At 33.8% G+C, this 23,085-nt stretch overlaps 1 protein-coding gene across 2 annotated transcripts; it reads left to right on the top strand.

Moving 5' to 3' along the window:
- Positions 1-4: 4 nt before the first annotated feature.
- LOC140447222 (serine protease 33-like) lies at positions 5-17,066 on the top strand. Of its 2 annotated transcripts, none has more exons than XM_072539744.1 (7): positions 5-234; positions 4,317-4,524; positions 4,939-5,147; positions 5,613-5,824; positions 11,382-11,439; positions 12,372-12,584; positions 16,696-17,066. In XM_072539744.1, the coding sequence occupies exons 1-7, from the start codon at positions 159-161 to the stop codon at positions 16,824-16,826; spliced, it is 1,107 nt and encodes a 368-aa protein (XP_072395845.1). In that variant the 5' UTR covers positions 5-158; the 3' UTR covers positions 16,827-17,066. The 2 variants fall into 2 exon arrangements, with proteins under 2 accessions (XP_072395845.1, XP_072395844.1); XM_072539743.1 differs by having other exon boundaries at positions 4,939-5,151; positions 5,605-5,824.
- The last annotated feature ends 6,019 nt before the right edge of the window (positions 17,067-23,085 follow it).

Here is a 23,085-nt window from a genome sequence, read left to right as displayed (position 1 = left end):
GCTTCGAAAGATAAAATGCCCTAATTGGGTGCACTAGAATTATATTTAACGAAACGGTTTTTACGAGTCACATACTTCAATAATTTTCTGATAAGGTCTAAGGACACTGACAACCATTGTGCTAGTTTACGTATGCGAAATGGCGTAGAATAGGAATAATGTGTAATAGTATAGGTTTTCGGATGTTTTTTTGGATTTCGATTATAATTTGTTTCAAAGTTACTATAGCGAATGGTAAGTATTTTTGCTTATTTTCCTATTTGGTATAAAAAGACAAAAAATTACAGTAGAATCTTTAAGGTAGAATCTGAAATTAGTCAAAGAAAAATTCTATATTTTATCCTTTGGCCAATATTTTCTTTTTCCTTCATATAAGCAATTTTGATTGATCATTGGCGGGCCATTTTTTCTATAAAAGATCTTGCGCTGTCGACGGATCCTTGTTCTATCACTTGGTGACTTGTCCCTTGCTATTGGAACGACTCTTGTATTTACTATTTTACTGATGTAATTGTTCCATTCTTTTTTTTTTCTTTTTAGTATCTACTCGTTTATATGCTGTACATTACATATTGTTCTGATCTCATCACTTTTTATTCGGTCTCTCAGCGTGTTTCCTGTAATTCTATGCTATGATATTCTGATTTCTGCAATTTACAGCATTCTCTGTGTTTTGGCTGTGTTTGCTATTGTTTCTAATGCGTACATCATTATCGTTATCAAAACGATTGACAATAATTTGCTTTTCAAAATTGGCTATTAAAATATTATGCTTTCTATTTGTGTATAAATGATTATAAGTCTGAAAACTTCTTTCAACGAGAAACAGAAGTTATTGGTGCATTTTTAAGGTTGTTTATGTTGGAAGGCAGTAGTTCAAGACCTGGTACAGGATCACCTTGATAATTCATTCACAACTTTTTCCAAAATAAAAATAAAACATATTACAATTTATTACCTACAGAGACGCCTACGTTCCTTTAACCGTACGAAAAGATTCCTAAACATTATTCATTAAATCGACTGATTCACAGAGTCAAATTTAGTTTTTTATGTCCTTAACAAGAAATTGAACGTTTAAGCTTATGTATGTATGCTAAATTCTGAGGTAAATTAGGTAATTGAACAAAGCGTTTACATTCCTCCAGGGCTACTAAAGTGGAATCTGTTCTGTCGTATAGGTAAACTTTTTATTTCTTGAAAATACTCCGCATACAAAAATGCTGCTTGTAACCAAGTGCTCCATCTCGTGACAACAGGTGAAGGGGGTAATGGAATATTACCCACACGTTCTTTGTAAAAACATTGAACTCGTAATCGCGATTTTATAAAAACTTTTTTGACATTATTTATCAAACCATTAATATGTGGAAAATTTTAATAGATTTTCGTAAATACTTTCGTGAGCCTTTTTTTCACACTTAGGGCACGGCTTATTCTAATTAATGGCATACAATACGATTGGTCTTATCACTGTCTTATATATTCTTACCTTATGCCTTCTAGATATATTTTTACTTCTTAATATCTTGTTTGAAGCAAAGATATATCGATTACCAGCCATTTCTCTAGCTTGGATTTCTTCCCTCATATTTATTGGTCCCTTGGTGAATATTGCTCCTAGGTACTGCAATATTTCTACATTTTTGAATTTATATATTTTTTCTTCTGTGATTATTGTCAGGTATTCTCCTTGTATGTATTCTCGTTCTGTTCATTCCATATATTTGGTTTTTTCTTTGTTTATGTATACCCCTTTGTTTAGTCTTTAAGTCTTTTTAGTATTTCTTTAAATTCTCGTTTACTTCTGGCTATCAATACTATGTCTTCAGTGAATGCAAGTCATTGGTGTCTTCGTTGATATAGAAGTCCTATTATATTGATTCCGGCATTTTGAAGTTAATTTTGGGAAGGACGTTGATTAATAGTGATGAAAGTTTATCTCGCCCCTTAACTGATTTCAAATGTATCTGTTTATTTTCCATTTATTTTAACCATTTTCTCCGTTTTTCTGAGTATCACTGTATTTCTTTGCGTTTTATTCTGTCATCAGCTTGTTTAAAGCCGATCAATAGGGCCACTATAGGTAGATATCCCATATTCGTAGCTCTCTGCTTCTATTTCACGCATATAATTTGATCTACTGTGCTGCATCCTTTTCTGAATCCATATTAATACTCTCCTATATATATATATATATATATATATATATATATATATATATATATATATATATATATATATATATATATATATATATATATATATATATATATATATTTGGAATATATTCAATGGTTGAATAGCAGAGGTTTTCAATAATTGGCAAATAAAAGTCGTCAACTACTTTATTGCTTTATTCGAATACGTTTCGCTTTTTCTTTTTAAAAGCATCATCAGTTCACTACAAATAAAAAAGATTTTAGAATATAAGTAAACAAACCAACAGGGTTCATACTTACAAAAACAATTTGTAGGGTTTTTTTAGATGTTATAAAAACTCTACGATAACTTAACATTAAAGATTAAAAACTAAACGAGAGAAACGAAACAAAAAATACAAGTAAAACTGTAAGAACATTAGTTCATTTAATTTTAACTGATGGCTTCATTAGAACGTTGGTTTAAGCTCTTTCGAGGGTCAAACCACACTAATCTTTTCGATTGTTTTGGATCAGCTCGTCATAATTTTCACATGTGGCTTGTTTTCGTCCATGTGTTTCTTTGGAATGCATGGTGCAGATTACGATTCTTAAGGAAATTATCAAGCGGAACAGGGACGGACCTTTTAAACAAGAATTCATTTATTCCTTTTTCTTAAAAAAAAAACAAACCAACAAAAAAAAAGAAAAAAAAAAGGAGAAATTTGGAAAGAAAAATGGGATTGAAGTTACTGTCTTGTACGGGGTTTATTTTTATTTATTTTGTATTATGAGGGAGTGATATATCTGACTCAAGATATATCACTCCCTCATGAGAACCGAGAACCGAGTTGATAACAACTGTTGTTGTCAAGTCAGTTGTCAGTTGTTATTAACAGGTCCTCTAAGACACTTTGTCTCAGGACCAAGTAACCGATGTAGAGCCATACGTTGCCATGTTACCAATTCCAACGGTAACTTAAACATCCTAATTTTTAATACTATATAATGTAACATATTTGTAAATTTATAACATTTAAAGGGTTCTCACCCATATATTTTAGTGGCTCATAGCATGTGCACTTTGTTACACTGATGATGGAATTTACATTCCGAAAACGTTCTGTATTTGTGATATAGCCCGTTTGGGTATTTTATTTATACCTTTTACTAAAAATTTTAAAATAAAATTTTTTTTGTGATACATGGTATACAGCCAGCTACAGGAACTTAGTTTCCCAGTGGATTTTAAATCTTAACTGTCTTTCCTTTTATTTCGGTATACTCTTTATGAGTACTAGAAACCAATTCGCTAAGGATTTTTGCTTAGTTGAGGAGATATGTTGTGGAATGCAATTTTAGATTCCCTATGTCTCTAATTACATCTTAATCAACGTCTGTTTTGCCTTGCAATTCTTAGAAGGCACAGATTAAAGCAGAAATCTGAATTTGGATTCGACGATTAGAAATCTTCGGGTTTCGTTTCGTGATTTATCATCAGATGTCGCTATTGCGTCCATATCGAAGCCATTTTAGTGTTGCTTCTACTACGACAGGAAAGATTGTTTTCACGTTCAGAGCGTCTGTGAATAGGTGCTCCGAAGATTCCTTTTAGGATGAAATACGTATAAGCGGATACACAAACGCACTATACGTAAAATTAAATCTTAACTGTCGTTCCTTTTAACTTCAAAATATTATTTATGATTAAATATTATAATAACATAATTTTGTCATCTCTTTATAATTACTATAATAAAATTTTCCAAGTTATATAAAAAAAACTTAAAATTAAAGGTCTTTCCTATACAACTACATTCAAATTTGCGTGAGGAAGCGTTCTTGACTACGTCATGCGCGAAGCGAACCGATTTTGGAACATTATGTAGTATAATTTGTGTTCGTTGTACCATGGTGCGATTTTGTTTTGGTTCAATCTCGATCGGCACCGTCGGCGGTCGATCAATAGATTTTTGTCACCATACGATTCGATCGTTATGAACTAGCGGGATTCGGTACAAACACTTAGATCTACATCATCATCACAAAGATTACTCTCATCATAACTTTCAGACTTAAAAGCATCTAAATGTAAATTTCTATAGGCGACTTGTGAACAGGTACTTGATACAACTAATCCACATAATATTTATTTTTATTTTCATTGACTTTTAGAGTTTAAATGCGGAAGACCTCTGGGTGTAGAATTTCGTTTGTTACCAGAAGACAGAATCGTTGCTGGCTACGATATTGGTTATTACAGATATCCCTGGTATGCAGCACTTATTAGATTTAAGATGGTGTCCTGCGGAGGGGCTCTTATAGCACCTCGGATAGTTTTAACAGCTGCTCACTGTTACAAGGATTTTTTGAAGGCAGCTAAGTAAGTAATTGATGGATTAGAATTTTTATTAGTACATTAACAGCAGCATTAATTAGCAACTTTAAGCAAATATGAAATAGTCTGTCACTTTGGTAGTAATGTGAACTATCAATTAAGCGATATTCCAAAATTTATTAAGAACAAAAAATCATAAATTGAGATTTTAACTGCATCGTATGACCCAACCCCATTTGACGGACTTTTTCAACCAAATTTTATGACAGTTTGACAACAAAAAAGAAATTTTTTGGTACCAATATTTCAAAAATCGATTTTTTACAGTTATACTAGTTTGATTTCGCAGCGACGATATGTAGTGAAATTATTTATTTTAAAATTTCCATATTTTTAATGCTTTTTTTTTTAATTTGTTAATTAATATACACACATATTTATATACACTATCATTTCTAGAAAAGGGTATAGACCACTGGAGTCCTTCTATACAGTAAGAATGGGCATTTACAATATTTGTCAATCGGAATCTACTCAAAGAGAATACAAAATCGAAAAAGTGATCATACATAATAACTATTTCAAGAAAATGCCTTATTATGATATATGTTTACTTAAACTCTCTGGAAATACAGATCAGTATCAACCAATTTGTTTACCACCACCTAGTAAGTATGTAATTTAGCAAAACATGAGAATCATTTTCAGAATTGGCACGTCTTATATAGATTTATAAATCTATATAAGATGTGCTATTTTACCTTGAAACTATATCTTCTTCTTCTTCAGCTTTTCCATTTTTCAGCTCCTCTCCTTTTCTCTCAAGTTCTCTGCCTCACAGTCCTTTAATCGTCTCGGTTTTTCTCTACCCCTTCTTTTATTAACTTCTAACAGCTTTATACTGTCTTTATGATATAGCCCGATTGGGTTTTTTAATTATATACCTTTTATAAAGGATTTTAATAAATTTTTTGTGATACATGGTATACAGCCAGCTACAGGAATTTAGTTTCCTTGTGGATTATAATATTCATCATCATCAATCCCTCTTACGCTTTGTAGTTCGAAAAAAAACTATATAATAACCCCTTACTACCTTTAAATTCAAAACAAGCACATATTAAGTTTTTTAGATTTAAAGAAAAAGCCAATCGATGCAACTGTTCCCGGATTGGGTACTTTGAGGTATCATGGAGCAATGCCTTGTACAGTACATGAAGCTAGATTGTTAATATATAATGATACAGTGTGTCGTGTTATGATGAATAATACTGGCAACGACGCAAGCATAATGGAAAAGTCATTTTGTGCTGGATATTTACAAGGAGGAATTGACACCTGTCAGGTATGTACATTTTATTTATCCATACATTGATGAAAGGACTATGAAAGTATCTCCAAACACTTAATATATTATTTTCACATATATTTTACAGGGTATTTCACAACAAGCTTACACTATCTATATATCGAAAACTATTTACAAGATATTCACAATCATTGGTTTATGGTAGACTTTTACAAAGTCATAGAAATGACTCGTTGAGTATTAATTAGTGAAGATTTGCTTTAAATATATTAAGATATTTTTCTCTTAAAAAAGTAGGTTAGGTTACACAAGCAGAGTAGGGGGGGTGGGGATGCTTGAGTTACGTCACCAGAGTACACAAGAATACAAAATCCATTTATTCGCGATTGAAACTGAATGTAGAGGGCAGGTCAATTGCGATGTTGATTGGTTTAAGGGGAAGAATTACGTCACGAGAGTACAGTTTCGGGCTTAATGTTCATTGGTTAGGCGGAAGAGGCAACCGTAGTAAGTCTACGAACAGTGGGTTGAGCTGTAGAACATTTTGACAGCTGACATCTAACAACTGTCAATTCTTCTTTCCGCATCAATCAATTCTTTCCTCTTTCTGCAGTAGTCAATTCTTCTTTTCCGTTTTGACTGTCAATTCTTCTGTCGAACTGTGCAGTGGAATTTCGATAGAGAGGCGGAGAGTCTAACAAGGCTCGATAGGATGGCGGGGAGTAAAACACGGCTCGATGAGTAGGTGAGGTGTCTAAAGGCCCGTTTTCACACTACGTCTTATTGTACGTTTTGTGGATCCTATAAAACGTACGACAAAATGTACGTTTTGTCCAGTGTATACACACTACGTTTTTCCTTCCGTTTTCTACCTCATTTCTAATTCAGAGTCTTGAGTTGTGTGAAGTTTGTTTAGTGTTTTTTTTTATTATGGAGGAAACACGGCTGCTTTCTTTTATTTTTTCAACTATAAAGATACTACGACTGAGGAAAAAGGGAATGAAGAGGGAAAAGACAAGATGGTCAAGAGAGTGGGCTTCTAAAAAGAAGCCAGTATTCCCACGTCTCGTTACTAAAAGAGGTGAACCAGATGACTGGCGCAATTATTTGCGAATGGACACCTCAGCCTATTATCAATTGCTAGAGTTGGTAACACCATACGTATTGAAATAAGACACCTCATGAGAAAAGTCATTACACCCCATGAAAAACTCACAGCAACTCTCAGATATCTTACAACAGGACGCAGCGTCAAGGACTTGGAGTTCACAATCATAATATCCAAACCAGCGTTAAACCAAATAATTCCTAAAACCTATAATGCAATCTACTTGGTTTTAAAACATAACTACTTAAAAACTTTTATACAATTCAATAAATTTCCCGAGAAAATCGTCTAAACATGTATTTTCACGTAACGTTTTATCCTATCAGTTCTCGCAAAACTATGCTTCTCCCATCATTTCTACGATATGACCTTGGATTTCATTTCGATTCGACAAGACGTACGTTTTGCTGTTTACATGCCACGTTTTATTGTATAGGATTTGTCCTATCCAACAAAACGTACAATAAGACGTAGCTTGAAAACCGGCCTTAACACAGCTCAATGGGGGAGTTTAACACGGTCAGGTGGAAAGGTGGGGGTGTCCAACATAAGGATGTGACATTTACTTGACATTTTTTACAAACGCAACATTTTATGTAAAAAACGCGATATTAGCGATGGTAGCACAACTTGCCAAAGAAAAACCACACATATCCATTAAGACGTATTAAATCTACAACATGGATGTGACATTAGATGTCCACTGTTCAACATAAACATCCAATTTTTTCGTACAGAAAACAACTGTGGAAAAGAAGAATAAAAATTGATAGTTGGATTTGACAGACGAAAAGGAGGAAGAAAATTAAAGTAAAATGTTAGTCGGTAGAAGAAAATTAGTTGCAAAACAAAAATTAAAAACATTAATAGCAAAATATGATTGAAATGTTACCTACAACAATAAGTTGTTTTAATAAAAGTCAAAAACGTAAAACATTTATTACAAAAATATAACTACAACGGCATGGTTGTATAAGAAAACATAAGTGCTAAATTGCCAGATTATCAATATTACAGCATATTATTGTATTGTATACTTATGTCTTCTAACTTTGGCGGTTGTGGTAACATCTGTAATATAAAAATTATAATATATTATAAGGCTTTTCTGAAGATAACCAGTGAGTATACGTTAAAAAACTTCGGAGATAAGACGCATGTTTGTCTGGCCCCTTTCGCAATCGGCGTATTATTTGTTTCTATCTTGTTCGCCTTTATGATTTTAAAATCTTTTGGCTAAATTGACGTTTTTTATTATTAGTTTCATAAATGCTGTACTCGGTGAAAGACCTTTCGAAAGCCTATAAAGCATTGCGGTACCATAACTATTAGGAATTAACTAAAATTTTAATTGAAAATGATTATAATATATTTGAGGTGTCGATTTCGACTGCGGAATGAAGTATTTTGAGCACGATTTTCCACTAAATCTAGTAGGTAGGATAAGAGGCACCGCTGAAGAAAAATAAACAACACACTTAAATAAAAGCTGAAGAAAAAAAGACCAAACGGCGGAACTGCTGGTTAACTATATTAATAAAAGTCAATATCGTCTAAATCTAAAACAGTTTTCACTTATTTACATAAAACAATGTCTCTAAGTATATGTGCAAGTTTTCAATTAACACAGACTATCAAAAAACGAGTTTCCAATTCTTTCATGAAGGTTGCGACATAATATTAGCATGTAATTAATATATTTACATCTAATTACTATATTTCTAAAATTTTCCCATACAGACATAAAATAGTTCTAGCCTAAGATCCCTCTGCAGGATCACTACGTTCATAACACAGGTAATCAAACTCACATCTTTACATATGAATCAGTTATTTATGAAACAGATTAAGTCACCCATTTCCAGAAATTGACATTTTGGCAGAAAACCAATGTTTACACATAGGCGCATCATTTGCTGATGAAACATATTAAGTACTATTACAGGTCCCTCACTAACAGATCATATTTCATTCAGTTTATTTATGAAAAACATTAAGTCGCTGACTTAATATGTTTCACAAATAAACGTTCATCTACCAATTGGACAGAATACTAATTCTGTCAAATTGGTCATTGGTCTTCTGAAAAAAATCATTATTCTACGCAAGAAGTCGAATATCTTTGTTCAACCCTCAACATAAAAATGATGTACGATCTTTTTAAAACTAGGTACCCTGACACAAAAGTACTACCTTTGGAGAGGCCTTTGGATGGCCACAAGTGGACACGTTCTGTGAACGTGAAAGAGTAACGTTGAGACTGAAAAACACAACACTCAACGATACTGTAAAACGTGTTGCTTCTGCCGAATTGCTTGTCCACAAACAACGGAGTAACAAATTTTAAAAATCTATAAGGGATACAACAGAATTATGTAAAGCGAGTAAGGGCATATCACTTTGTTTAACATTCGACTACATGCAGAATATTTCACTTACATGCATTCCTATCCAGGAAATGTATTATTTTAGGCAATTATACGTTCTTCAATTCTCAATTTATAATGTTGGTGATGAAACTGCTATGTTTTACCTATACCGTGAAGGCCTTGCTAAGAAAGGACCTAACGAAGTTTGCTCCTTCCTATTGGATTACTTGAATATTTATGCTTTGCCTAGCGTTGAAAATTTGTACCTATACAGTGACAACTGTGCGGGACAAAACAAAAATCATTCGATGATACGTTTTCTGTTAACATTGACATATATAAGCCAATTCAAAAAATTTTTCTATAGATTGCCTTTAAGAGGTCATTCATTCCTCCCGAATGATAGAGACTTTGATCTGATTAAACATGTATTACATCGAACAGATCGCTATTACACTGTCATAGAAGTCCTGGAAAGAAACATAAGTTTTTAGTAAAGCTAGTTGATACTACAGACATTCTTGATTTTTAAAAATGTTGGTCCACTCTCTAGAAAAAAGTTACCAATTCTATTAAATGTATTGCTAACAAAGCACAAAGGAAAGAACTTTTTAAAATTTCAGAACACAACGAATTTGTATTTGACTCAAAAACAAAAGGTACTGTTACTGTTAGTAATTTTATTGGTGGCGCCATAAGGAGTACGTTTACTTTAAAAAAGCCAGGGCAGTATGATATTCAACTACCTACTACTCAAGCTTATCAATCGAAGTGTCCCATTTTGAAAGAGAAGATAGGCGATATAAAGAAGACACTTTAGTACTTACCAGAAAAGTACAAAGAACTTTATAATACTTTACAAGACTGGCCAACTCGCCAATAGGGTAGTTTCTGCCAGTCAAAAAGTGGCCACAAATATTTTTAATTCAATTAATAGCGATTAATTTTTGACAAAAATTTTATTTCGTTCATTTATTTTTTTAAATAAAATACGCTGCTCATGACGTATAGGCATGTTTTTTATATCAAATTCAAGCTAATGTTTTTCTTAATATGCTAATATAAGTTTTCGTGGGAAAAAATAGTCGACTTTTGTAAACAATAGGACTCCATAAGCACTTGCCTTTTGTCAATTGTACGATATCTGAAGCCCATTTTAGACAAAATCCTCCAAAGACTAATGCGGCTACAGTTTATTTGTGTATCATCATTAGTAAGCCGTTGTTTTAAAGCATCTAATGTAGATATCCGTTGCTCTTAGTACATTGTGTAAATTTTTCGTCTTAAAGTCCTTATCACTTTCGTCGTACATTTGGTAGAACCGGCATCCTTACGCTTCCTTCTTGACTTAATGGGATTTGATGTAATTCTTTTCACTGTGGTTAGAGGTATTTTCGTTAAATCAGATATTTCACTGGCAGCAGTATTAGCAGTAAGTCCTCTTGTAAGTAAGTAAAAATGTTTTTCCACGGACGCCACATAATGCTGTTTTATAGGTATAAATAGGTATAACACTGGTAACACTTGTAACACTTTCAACTAAATGAAACAAAATGTATATTTAAAAATGTCTCATCGGTTTTATATTCTTTTACAAACTATACAGGATACAGGGAACCTGTACAATTATTCCAGGAAATACTTAACGATCAACAAATTAATTGTGGTCATTAAAAGATGACCACAATACCAGATCACCATTGATAGTGAAACTCACTGTTAAAATGTTTACAACTTTATGAAATAAAATGTAGTCTAATCGTTTTTATAATTTTATACGATTTTTAATCGTTTTTATATTACCAGGAATTTATTATACAAACAAGATAACGACACTCCACAGTAACTTCAATTTTACCTGAATACTTGAAGCTGGGGTACTTGCGGTCGGGTTTTATTGCAATCATTAAGCACTCAACCATTTTTCGTGAAATAAACTATACCTATTAACATTATCTCGAAGTTGTGTATTGATACATTTACTTCGTGGGCATGCTGTGTATGCCGTTTTTTTTTTATTTATTTGTTTTTAACTTTCTGTTGCTATTATATCGATTAAAAATGGATTATTTTAGAACCTATTTATATACTAATACAGTCTTATTGTCTATTTAAGGGTGACAGTGGAGGTCCATTGCAATCGATGTCTCCAGAAGGTGATTTCGTTTTAATTGGTAAGTATATACAAATTTAATTAAGTAAAGTTGTTTTTACACTATTACGTTGTCCACTACAACAGTGTCCTTCTACTCTTTTTATATGGTTGCTTCAACGTGTTGTACCTATTCTTCTATCTGCGCGGGGTCGCCAATTTATTATTCCTAAAGGTGTGTTCTAATCTCGCAACATATCATGTCCATTTCCATGTTGATGTCATAGTTCGTTATAATATATGCATCATACTTTTGTTCTTTGCCCAATGTATGTATTTATTATGCGGTCTTGAATTCGAATTCCAAGCTAGTTCTCTCCATTTTTTTTGAGCTACCTCTAATGTATGTACGGAGTTTTTTGTCAATGTAAGACTTTCGGCAGCCTAAATCATTACTGGCAATACACATTAATTGTGTACTTTAGTTTTTTGGTTCATCGATATTCATTTTAAAGATATTCCTCAACCTTACATGCAGCTCATCCGAGAGACTAATTATTTTTGGTAGTAGCTGTATTTGCTTGTCTCTATTTAGTATAATTTCGTATCTTAGATACTTGTATTTGTTGACTTCTTTGATGATTCTCCATCTAGATATGTTCCCCCGAATATCAAATTAGTCATAACATTTTATTTTTTAATGATTTATACAGGAACCAATTTTTTTGTTGCTTGCTCCAGCTCATTTTTCTAAAATGATCATCTGTTACACTGGCAAACACATGTTTTGCCCCATGTATTATTTCCACCATTTTTTGTGTATTTTGAGGAGTGGAATGAAAAACTGGGAGAAATTAAAACTAAGGTATTGAGATGCTACACATTCTCTACCATTTATATGAAGTTAAAGCGTGAACAATTACGGATGCAACTGAAAAAGACAGCTTTGAGATGTGATGTTACCGAAGAATGTGGAAAATAAAATGAATTAATAATTTTTGGGCTTTCTTGTAGGTATCGTATCATTTGGTTTTCGCTGTGCAGCTCCCGGAATGCTAGGCGTGTATACAGATGTCTCACAGTATATAGATTGGATAAAAGAAAAATCTGGCATCGATATTCCAACATATTCAAACTCTATTAGCACATCTGGAGAATCTGACTCTAAACCTATTAAAAGACCAACTGGAAAACCTCCAAAGACAGTTAACGGTATTGGAGGAGGAGGTATGGTTCAGTGATTTGCTTACATATATAAATATATATATATATATATATATATATATATATATATATATATATATATATATATATGAAGGTTACAGGGAAAAAACCAGATATGTCATTTCTTTTCACAACTGAGTAAAATTTTTATTTCAAAAAGGGATTATAAACAGTGGTTTACATAAAACACAAGTTAACATTATTATAAAGTATTATAACTACAGCTTTTGATTTTCAAAAACTAAAGTCCGCTTTATTGCAAAAAAATCTGCATCACTCACGGTATTGCAGGAACAAAAGCAGCAACCAGCCGTTTTTATTTTTTAACTAAAAAAAATTAATGTACTTTTTAATGTTTATTTATTTATCTACATATCATCCATCATATAACGGGGGTCCTACGGCGATTGCCGCTTCCCGCATTTCAGCCTCCATCTTTTCCTATCTCTCCAATCTCCCTCTTCTAAGCCTCTAGATTGCATTTTTTTTGTAATTTCTCTTCTCCAGGAGTTTGGTGGTCTTCCCCTTTTCCTTCTTTCTGGCGGAACATACATTAAGGCTTTCTTTGGCCACCGCTAATCCTCCATTCTCATCACGTGACCATACCATTGTAATTGCCTTCCTTGTATTCGATCTGAAAGAGTATCTCTAATTCCTGTACGGTTTCGTATTTCCTCATTCCTGATTCTTTCCATTCTCGATACTCGACATGACCTTCTAAGATAATCCATTTCCATAACGTCTACTTTATCTCGTTCATTCTTTATCATCGTCCAACATTCGGCACCATATGTGGTAATTGGTAATTGGTTCTCGGTTTTGTACATATATCTTAACTTTGCCATCTGCTGATATGATGCTTCCTAGATATTTATACTGGTTGCAGCCTTTTATGACTGCGTTTTCAAGCCTCAGATCTGTGGTATTTCCTCCAATTTTTAAATATTCTGTTTTGCTTATGTTTACAGTAAGCCCCCATTTGGCATATTCTTCAAATAATTTTCGATTCATATAATTTATATCTTCCTCATCGGTTGCAACCACCACCTGATCATCTGCAAACAACAATGTATACAGAGTTTCTTGTCCCACTTCGATGCCTATAAATCTACATTTATTTCTCCAATTCCTCAATGCTTCTTGGACGTATATTTTAAAGAGTGTCGGTGATAAACAGCCTCCTTGCTTTAGGCCTTTAGTGACTTTAAATTCATTTGAGGTTCTGGTTCCAATTTTTACACAACTAACTGCATTTTCGTACAATTTATATATCGCTCGGATATACGTCGAATCCAATCCAGACCTTTTGAGGACCTCAAACATTTTCTTTAACGGGACACTATCATATGCTTTCTCAAGGTCTATAAATACCAAATGGGTCTCTCTACTTCTTTCGACACGCTTTTCAATTATTTGTCGTAGGATAAATATATTATCAAGGTAGGATCTCCCGGTACGAAAGCCGCTTTGTTCTTCAATATCTTGTATGTGTCTTTCAACCCTCTTTATTATTATCTGCCGTACAACCGGCCCACAGAGCTCGTCACACTAATACCTCTATAATTGGAACAATCTCTTTTATTCCCTCTCTTATATATGGAGCTTATATAAGATTTATTCCAATTTTTAGGAATTTCCTGGTCTCCACATATACATTTATTGAAAAGGTCTACTATTAATTCTAAAAGTGCAGTCGGCCAATATTTAACCAGCTCTATGGGAATGTCTCCAGGCCCTGCGGCTTTTCCGTTTTTAACCTCTTTTAAGGTTTCCGTCAATTCAGATAATGTTATTATAAGGATTTCCTGTCTTTCGTCTCTGTTGTCTATTAATTCCCTTATCTTTTCCCATCTGTACTCTACTCTATCCTCTTTCAGCAGTTTCGTATAATATTCTTCTTTCGTATAATATATTTATCTACATATAAATAATTTTAACTTATTTTTCGAGATGAGCCAGATTCTGGAAAAAATGTCACTGCTTTTGGACTGCAAAACCGCATAAGACTCATTAGGTCGTTAAACTTAACCTTTGAAATTGGTAAAGGACCTGTAGCAAAAATTTAAAAAACAAATAAATCTTATTTTTGCGACTATTTCTCATATTAGGCAGCTATGATCAGATGATGCCACTATTTCTTTCAAACTCTGAGTTTTAAATGGGCATTTTTGTAAATATATTGTGTTTAAAAATGATTTCCAATCCAGTACCATGTTTTCTAACACATTCACTATAACAGACGGCGATGGTGTGGAACGGGAATGCCTAATGACTTCTTCAAACTATTTTGTGTGTGATGTGTGTGTTTATAATGTGACGTTTTTGTCACATTCCAAATATAAATGTCCTCATACCTACTTATTGCTTTCAGATTATAATTTTGCTATTTGTTACAAAATGAATAAATCGAAAAATAGTAAAGTTTTTATTTTGTCCTCCGGCAGAGTCACAAAAGATTTGCAGTTCTTTAAAGAGTCTTGTAAGTAATTATTGATAAAATGGATAAGAAAAGATGCAACTTATTTTGATCCTTTTTTTAGCCATTCCTTCATGATAGGTATAAAAAATAGACTGGCCAGAAGAAAGGACATGTACATTAAAGGCATACATGGACAGTTGGCGTTTCTAGTACATATCGTTAGAGGCAAATTGAAACATTTTTTGAAAAATCAATGAAGATTTCTTTCTTTTTGTTGCTTTTTTGCAGATTTTTTGGCTTGCCTTTTCCTTGAATAGAACGTTCCAGCCTTTCTCTTAGGCAAATCTTTCATGACAGTTAATTGTCTAAGTTCACCAGTATCAGTCAAACTTTTAATCTTAATTTGAACTGTATCACAAGTTGCACATGTGTCACTTCTGGGCTATCCAAAAGTAATATTAAATTCCTTAATAAAAATTGTTCTGTACGTTTCATATAAGACTTTAGCATTTAGATGCTTTTCCTTAACGAGGTTAAACATTTTTTTGATTGTTAAATGGTAAATAAGTCTTTTTTGTATCTTTCAGACTATAGTGGCTCTGGCGACCCTTAAAACTTTTGATGTGGTCACATACCAAATCTATTGTTAAGTCGTCCAGCTTCCTATGTGTTTTACTATGCTTTCCGCGTCTGTCCTTAGAAGCTGCACCACTTCATTTGAGGCTTTCCTTTATATAATTTATTTTATTTTTTGTAATCCCATGAATGGAACAAAAAGCTTGGCACACACCGGAATATCACAATCGCGAACTCGAACTTGATACGCATAACATGCATTGTGGAAACTGACAGTATTCTCGTTTCGACGAGGTCTTCTATGCTAGACAGGTAAGACCGTAATTAAACCAGCCAAATAATTTTGCTCATCGTGAGAGCGCAGAGCATTAAAATTTCTTAATATTTCTTGTCTTTGCGCCTCATTAAATACCTCAAATCACCACAACCTTAAGCATTTACAAGGATTTCCAGGTTCATGAGTCGATAACTTCAACATTTTAGAGACCTCTGACATCCGGCCGGTAGTATTCCTTTTTTTTTTAAGGCATAATTGTGTTCACAACGGACCAATCCGAATCACTATTAGTTACAAATTACAAAAAATATCAAGCAGAATTTGAGCCACTTCCTGTGCTCTTTTTGTTCTAATATTTGTAGTTTTTCGTTATTTATTAGTTTTATCTGGAATTCTTCCGCATTATCTACCCTTAGCTCTTTTGTTTGATTTATTGTTCTAGTTGTGTGTAGTATGATCCTGCAGATCATTTTTAACAACTTATGATCTGATCCACAGTAGCTTCCAGGCATAGCTTTTACGTTTATTACTATACAAATACATCTACTTGCTTTGAAATTAGAAGTAAATACCGAATTATTGTCGACACTGTACGATCTGGTGTTTATAAATAGTGAGATCGTTATCTTACCTGTTATATTGTTATATCTGTTTCGAATAATAAACCCTTTGAAATAAAAATACATTTAGAAGCCATTATTATAGCCACTTTGTAAGAGATAATTCCCCTTGTAAACATATAATACGTTTATCGTACCCTTACACAATAATTGTATTATATATAGGTATCGGTATACTGTTATTTCTAGTGTAAGAGTGATTACTTATTTTTTTATTTTTAGGAGTCCATATGACACGGCCTTTCCGTAGACCGGTTAGAATTATCATCCTAAGAAACAACCATTTACAACCAATAACAAAAGTTTTACTTCACCATCCGATTATTCGACACAACCAACGGAAAAATCCTTAAAACCATTTCTAATGTTCAACACTCACCTATATGAGAGTTCATGACAGCCATACGTTCCCTTTATGATTAAATTTACAATAAAAAACTATTTGACGAATAGGTCAACTTGTTATCTTTCTAATGATAGTTGATAACAGTGAACTCTTATATAAATTCCATCCTCAGGTAAACAACTGGAATTTTAATATGTAATAAACGAAAAAAGACTTACAAGAGAATCTTTATGTAACTTATGTAAAATAAAATTTATAAAACATAATAGTAATGGCAGTTTTTAATTGTTCACGTACATTTGAAAACACGAGTGGAAGAAGGTGTTATCCTGAATATTCTGCCCTGTTCGGGATTATTTTCCTAATATGTAGTACTTTTTTTAACGTGATTTTTCATATACCTAAGCATTTGGCGATATTTCCTAGTAGTTTCAGATTTTATGATGCATGATCATGATGGTGTTAACTGTACCTACATATAATTCACAGAAACTCAGCGGAAGAAGGCGTTAAAAGCAGTTAACACCTTCTTTCACTTCAGTCACGCAAAATATAACATATAACTCATGATACTATGAATAACAAGATAGGATCTTCCCGTAGCACAAAATCGGTCGTGTTCGCGCATGCCGTCATTGGAGAGCAGAATTTGAATTCTTGTTAAAGTTAAATGGGATTTTTATGCATTCTCTGATGAAATTATTCGATTAGCAAAATATTAATATTAAAAAAAGGTCTAATAATTACAATAATCGTACACAAAAGGATATCTCCAAACTATTTATTAAAAATTATTTATTGACACATACAAAAAACTGACATTACGAACGTGCAGCTCTCCAATTACGTCACGACTTATGCGCAATATCTTATTTTCTTAATCATAGTATCATGATATAAAAATATCATATTAGAGTCATTACTGACAGTACGTGTTTTGTGATGACAGTGTTCGTAAAATTGCTTATTAAAACAGTGAAAATGTCCGCTAGGTGGACACAAATAAGCGGGCAAAATGTAAACACTGTTTGAAATTAATTTTGTGTGAGTTGTTTTAAGTAAGATAATCTCCTGTAATAGTACTGGAAATAAAACATAAAAGAGATATTTGGATTAAATACGTAGAAAAAACTTTTGAAGATATACGAAGTAACACTGGTATTACAACAAACACCAATTGCGAATCTGGACCACCATTTACAGTCGAAGAAGTAAAATATGCCATCAAAAGCACCAAAGATGGTAAAGCAGTAGGCCCTGATAATTTTCACTCAGAATTTTTAAAACTTATGGACTATGATGGCATAAAATGGTTGACAAATATATTTAACAGTATATATGATACGGGCGTGGTTCCCCAAGAGAGGTTAGTGTCAACTTTTATAAATCTTCCAAAAAAACCCAATGTGAGAAAGTGCGAAGACTATAGAATTATAAGCCTTATGAGCCATTTACTTAAAACATTTCTAAAGGTCATTCACAAAAGAATATATACAAAATGTGAGGAACAACTAACAAGAACACAATTCGGATTTCGTGATGCTCTGGGAACACAGGAGGCCCTTTTTGCTGTACAGGTGCTATTTCAGAGATGCAGGGATGTGAATTGTGACATATACGTATGCTTTATAGATTACCAGAAGGCATTTGACAGAGTAAAACATGACAAATTAATGACTGTAATGCAAGAAATTGGAATTGACAACAAAGATCTTAGAATTATCAGAAACATTTACTACAATCAAACGGCCAAAATCAAAATAGAAGACCAGTTAACTGATAAAATTGCAATAGAACGTGGAGTACGACAGGGCTGTATTTTGTCTCCATTGTTGTTCAACATTTATTCTGAATGGGTATTTAAGGAAGCTTTAGACGGTTGTGCAAAAGGAATACTAATAAACGGTGAATGGTTGAATAACATCAGATATGCAGATGACACTATAGTTTTTGCCGATAATCTGAATGACTTACAGATATTAACAAATCGCATAACAGAAGTCAGCAACAGATACGGGCTAGCTCTTAACATAAAGAAAACCAAATTTATGACAATTAGTAAAAAACCAATACTAAACGCTTATCTTACAATCAACCAACAGAATATCGAAAGAGTCGAGCAATATACATATCTAGGCACCAATTTAAATAGCCAATGGGACCACTCAACAGAAATTAAACAGCGAATAATAAAAGCAAAAGCAGCATTCGTTAGAATGAGAACCATTTTCAACAGTCGAGACATATCATTAAAAACAAAATGCCATCTATTGAACTGCTACATATTCACAGTTCTGCTCTACGGAATGGAAGCATGGACACTGACTGTTGCATCTATGAATCGGCTCGAAGCTTTCGAAATGTGGTGTTATAGGCGCATCTTACGTATATCCTGGGTTGACAGAGTTACTAATGTGGAGGTCCTGCGTAGAATGGGGAAAGAACGTGAAATTCTCATGACCGTCGAAACTAAAAAGTTGGAATATCTAGGACATGTAATGAGAAATCAAGAACGTTACGGCCTTCTCCAGCTGATTCTCCAAGGGAAAGTAAATGGTAAGAGAGGACCGGGAAGAAGACGCATTTCCTAGCTTCAAAATTTACGAAAGTGGTATAACACGACTACCACTGAACTGTTCCGCGCTGCAATAAATAAAGTAAAGATAGCCGTGATGATCGCCAACATCCGGAACGGATAGGCACTTTAAGAAGAAGAATCTCCTGTCTAATCGATTCTATTCCAATCGATTCGATTCGTTTCTATGTTATTAATTAACATGTATGGGACGTTTACTACTCCACGTAGTGTGTGGTCGCGCGATATGTCGTTACAGTCGGTTTTATTTTTTCACACCTCGGTACGAACCACTGCTCAGTCTATAGCCCACGATAAGGAAGCTATACTTCTAATACATAATAAAAAATACTTGTTGTGCTTCGCCTGTTACTTAAAGACTGTTTGCATGTTCCAGATCATCATCATCATCATTTTACAAGCAATTATGGTGTAGCCTCCCTTACGTATTCATTCTTCATATCTCCCCACGATTGTCTAAAATTCGCTTTTCTATGTCATATTGTACCGACGTTTCTTTATGTCATAGTCCCATCTTAAATTTGGACGTCTTCTTGGTCTCTTGGCGCCTCTTGGATACCACAGTGTAATTCTAGTGGACTACCTATTTTCAGTTCTTCTCGCTAAATGTCCAGCCCACTGCCATTATAAAGATTTAATTCTATGGATTAGAGTGACACAAAGTGAACTTTGAGTGACTTTGAGTTTCGATATTATCTCTTTCTTTAGTGTCCAAGTTTCGCAGCCGTATGTCATGATTGGTAGTATACACTGGTCGAATGCTTTTTTTTTCAGGTGCATTGGCATCTTCGATTTGAATATACGTAGGGGAGAGGTAGGTACAGTGAGACGGTCGGAACACTGAGACAAACGCGGTAGAGCTTACCACGTTCGGTATTATAAGGTAGAACTAAACGAACATGCCTATTACCACCTTAAAGTGAAGCAAACAAGAAACCATTAAGATTCAACAAGAAATGTTTTAGTTATCGCTGATCATTTGAAGTGAGTGCATCGTAGTAAATATACCGTATCCACGTGGCCGCTGTTTTCACGAAAATTGAAGTTTCTTAGACAAGGTAGGTTATTCTAACTACAAAGTAAACCATTTTACGAAACAATTAAATTAAAACAAACGATTTTTGTACATATTTTATTAGTTTTTTTCATATATTTTTATTAACGATTTTTTAAGGAACAATGAGACAACACAGCAGATGGAACAGTGAGACGCGTCTCACTGTTCCTTTACTGTCTCACTGTTCCGTTATAGTTGTATAAGCCAGGTCATTTGCAAAATAATTTCTCTTACAGAACGAAGATGCCAAGAAAAAATAAAACAGATCGGAAAATAGGAAGATTCTCTGAAGATATGATGAGACAGGCTGTTGAATTAGTAAAAGGTGGCACTTCTATACGGCAAGCAGCACGAATAAAAGGAGTATCTTTCCAAACAGTCCACAGATATGTTAAAAAATATCAACAAGATGAGAACGTCCGTTTATGTCCTAATTACAAAGTAAAACAAATTTTTACTATCGAACAGGAGAACGACTTGTGCGAATATATAATTAAATGTTCTAAAATGTTTTATGGCCTATCAAGAGAAGATACCCGAAAACTGTCATATGAAGCCGCAGTCTACAATAACATAGTGGTTCCAGCAAACTGGCATACTTCAAAAATCGCTTCACTTGCCTGGATGAAAGGATTTCAGAAACGTCATTCCAATAATTTATCCCTCCGGACCCCAGAAGGTTGTAGTCTTGCAAGGGCAACCAGTTTCAATAAATTTAATGTTGAAATGTTTTTCAGTAAACTTGAAACCGTTTTACAGCGTTTCCCTGGAGATGGTAGTCGCATCTTTAATTTAGATGAGACAGGAACCGTTACCGTTCAAAAGTCCCAAAAAGTGTTTGCAGAAAGAGGTATACGACAGGTTAGTAAAGCCACAAGTGGCGAACGTGGAACACTCGTTACAACATGCTGTATTGTTGGAGCATCTGGAGTAGCTATTCCTCCTGCTCTGGTATTCCCAAGAGTACACTTTAAAGATTTTATGATAAATGGGTCGCCTCCTGGAACTTTAGGACTAGCTTCAAAAACAGGTTGGATGAATACAGAGTGCTTTGTGCAAGTTGTTAGGCATTTTATTAAGCACACTGGTAGTACTAGAGAAAACCCTTCTTTATTGCTAATGGATAATCATCAAAGTCATTTATCGATTGAGGCAATCGATTTATGTAAAAATAATAGCGTTACAATCCTGACTATACCGCCACACTGCACGAACAGATTACAGCCGTTGGACGTAGGTTTATTTAAGCCATTTCAGACTTTCTACAATGCTGCAGTAGATGCATGGATGATGAACCATCCCGGTCAGACATTTACAATTTACAACGTAGCAGCCTGTGTGGGCACAGCATATCCACGAGCAATGACGCCAGTTAACATCGCAAGCGCTTTTCGAAAATCTGGAATATTTCCATTCGATCGGCATGTCTTCGCTGAAGAAGATTTTTTGTCAAGTTTTGTGACAGATAGGCCGCTTGTTGCAGTTGAAGCTGCTGCTGAAAAGATAAGTGAATCTCCAGATGTAGAAAATCCAGGTCCAAGTCATACTGCTACTACTACTGAAACCTTTGTTAGTCCAACAGTTTTTAAGGGTTATCCTAAAGCTCCGACAAGAAAATCTGTAGAGGGCAACAAAAGACGCAAAGGAAGGACGATGATAGCTACGGATACCCCGGAAAAAATGGAGCTGATTAAATCTAAAGAAAAAACACCAAAACAGAAAAAAGTAGCACGGCGCGTATTAGATAGTGATTCTGACGAGCAAGACGAAAATGAGATGGAACTACAAGATTTCAGCGGAGAGGAGGATTTTATTGGTGAAGATCCAGAATTATTTTCGAAGATCTTGATCGCTGTCCAAATGATGGGAATTATGTGCTCGTTGAATTCAACTCTAAGCAAAAGACATATTATGTAGGCAAAGTCTTGTCTCAAATAAAAGAAAATGATTTTAAAATATCGTTTTTGCGAAAAAGCGCTAAATGTGAAAATAGGTTCTTCTTTCCAGTTGTCCCAGATGTCTCACATGTATTAAAAAGAGACATTAAAATGATTTTGCCGCCCCCTTTAATGCAAGGGTTAACCAAGCGCCAAAGTTCGCTTTTAAAATTTGAATTAAACTTTGATAGTCTTAACGTCAAATAATGTTAATTGTTACGTCTCAGTGTTCCCACATTGAAAGGAACAGTGAGACATTTACTAATTTTTAATTTTTATATTTTTGAGGTTTTAACATTAATTTTTATGAGAAAACGACATGATTTTTCAGTTCTTATTTATATACCAAATATCATTGTACAATATAAGTTTAAAGTAGCATTTAATAAAAAAGTTATTGGCATTGAAATTTTTTCGTCTCAGTGTTCCTACCACTCCCCTAACTGAATTTATACCAAAAGATGTCCAAGCTAGTTTCATTCTTCTGTAGATTTCTGGAAGTAAGGAGCCAGATTTATTTATTAATTGTCCCAGATATACATACTCGTCTACTGTCTCAAGTGCAGTATTGTTTATTATTACATCTTGGACATTCACTAGCTCGTTGTACATTGTTTTTGTTAAGTTCATATTTAGGCCAACTTCATTGCTAGCTGCATATAGGTGGCTTATAAGT

Source organism: Diabrotica undecimpunctata, chromosome 8, assembly GCF_040954645.1.
Source record: "Diabrotica undecimpunctata isolate CICGRU chromosome 8, icDiaUnde3, whole genome shotgun sequence".
Taxonomy (NCBI): domain Eukaryota; kingdom Metazoa; phylum Arthropoda; class Insecta; order Coleoptera; family Chrysomelidae; genus Diabrotica; species Diabrotica undecimpunctata.
Note: the sequence above shows the minus strand (reverse complement) of the source record. Positions and strands in the feature narration are given on the sequence as shown.

Bases quoted from the DNA above. Each gene is read 5' to 3' on its own strand.
- LOC140447222 (XM_072539743.1), top strand. From the start codon at position 159: ATGTGTAATAGTATAGGTTTTCGGATGTTTTTTTGGATTTCGATTATA. The intron at 11,440-12,371 runs GTAAGTATATAC...GCTTTCTTGTAG, and splicing joins AGGTGATTTCGTTTTAATTG to GTATCGTATCATTTGGTTTT. The intron at 12,585-16,695 runs GTATGGTTCAGT...TTTTATTTTTAG, and splicing joins TAACGGTATTGGAGGAGGAG to GAGTCCATATGACACGGCCT.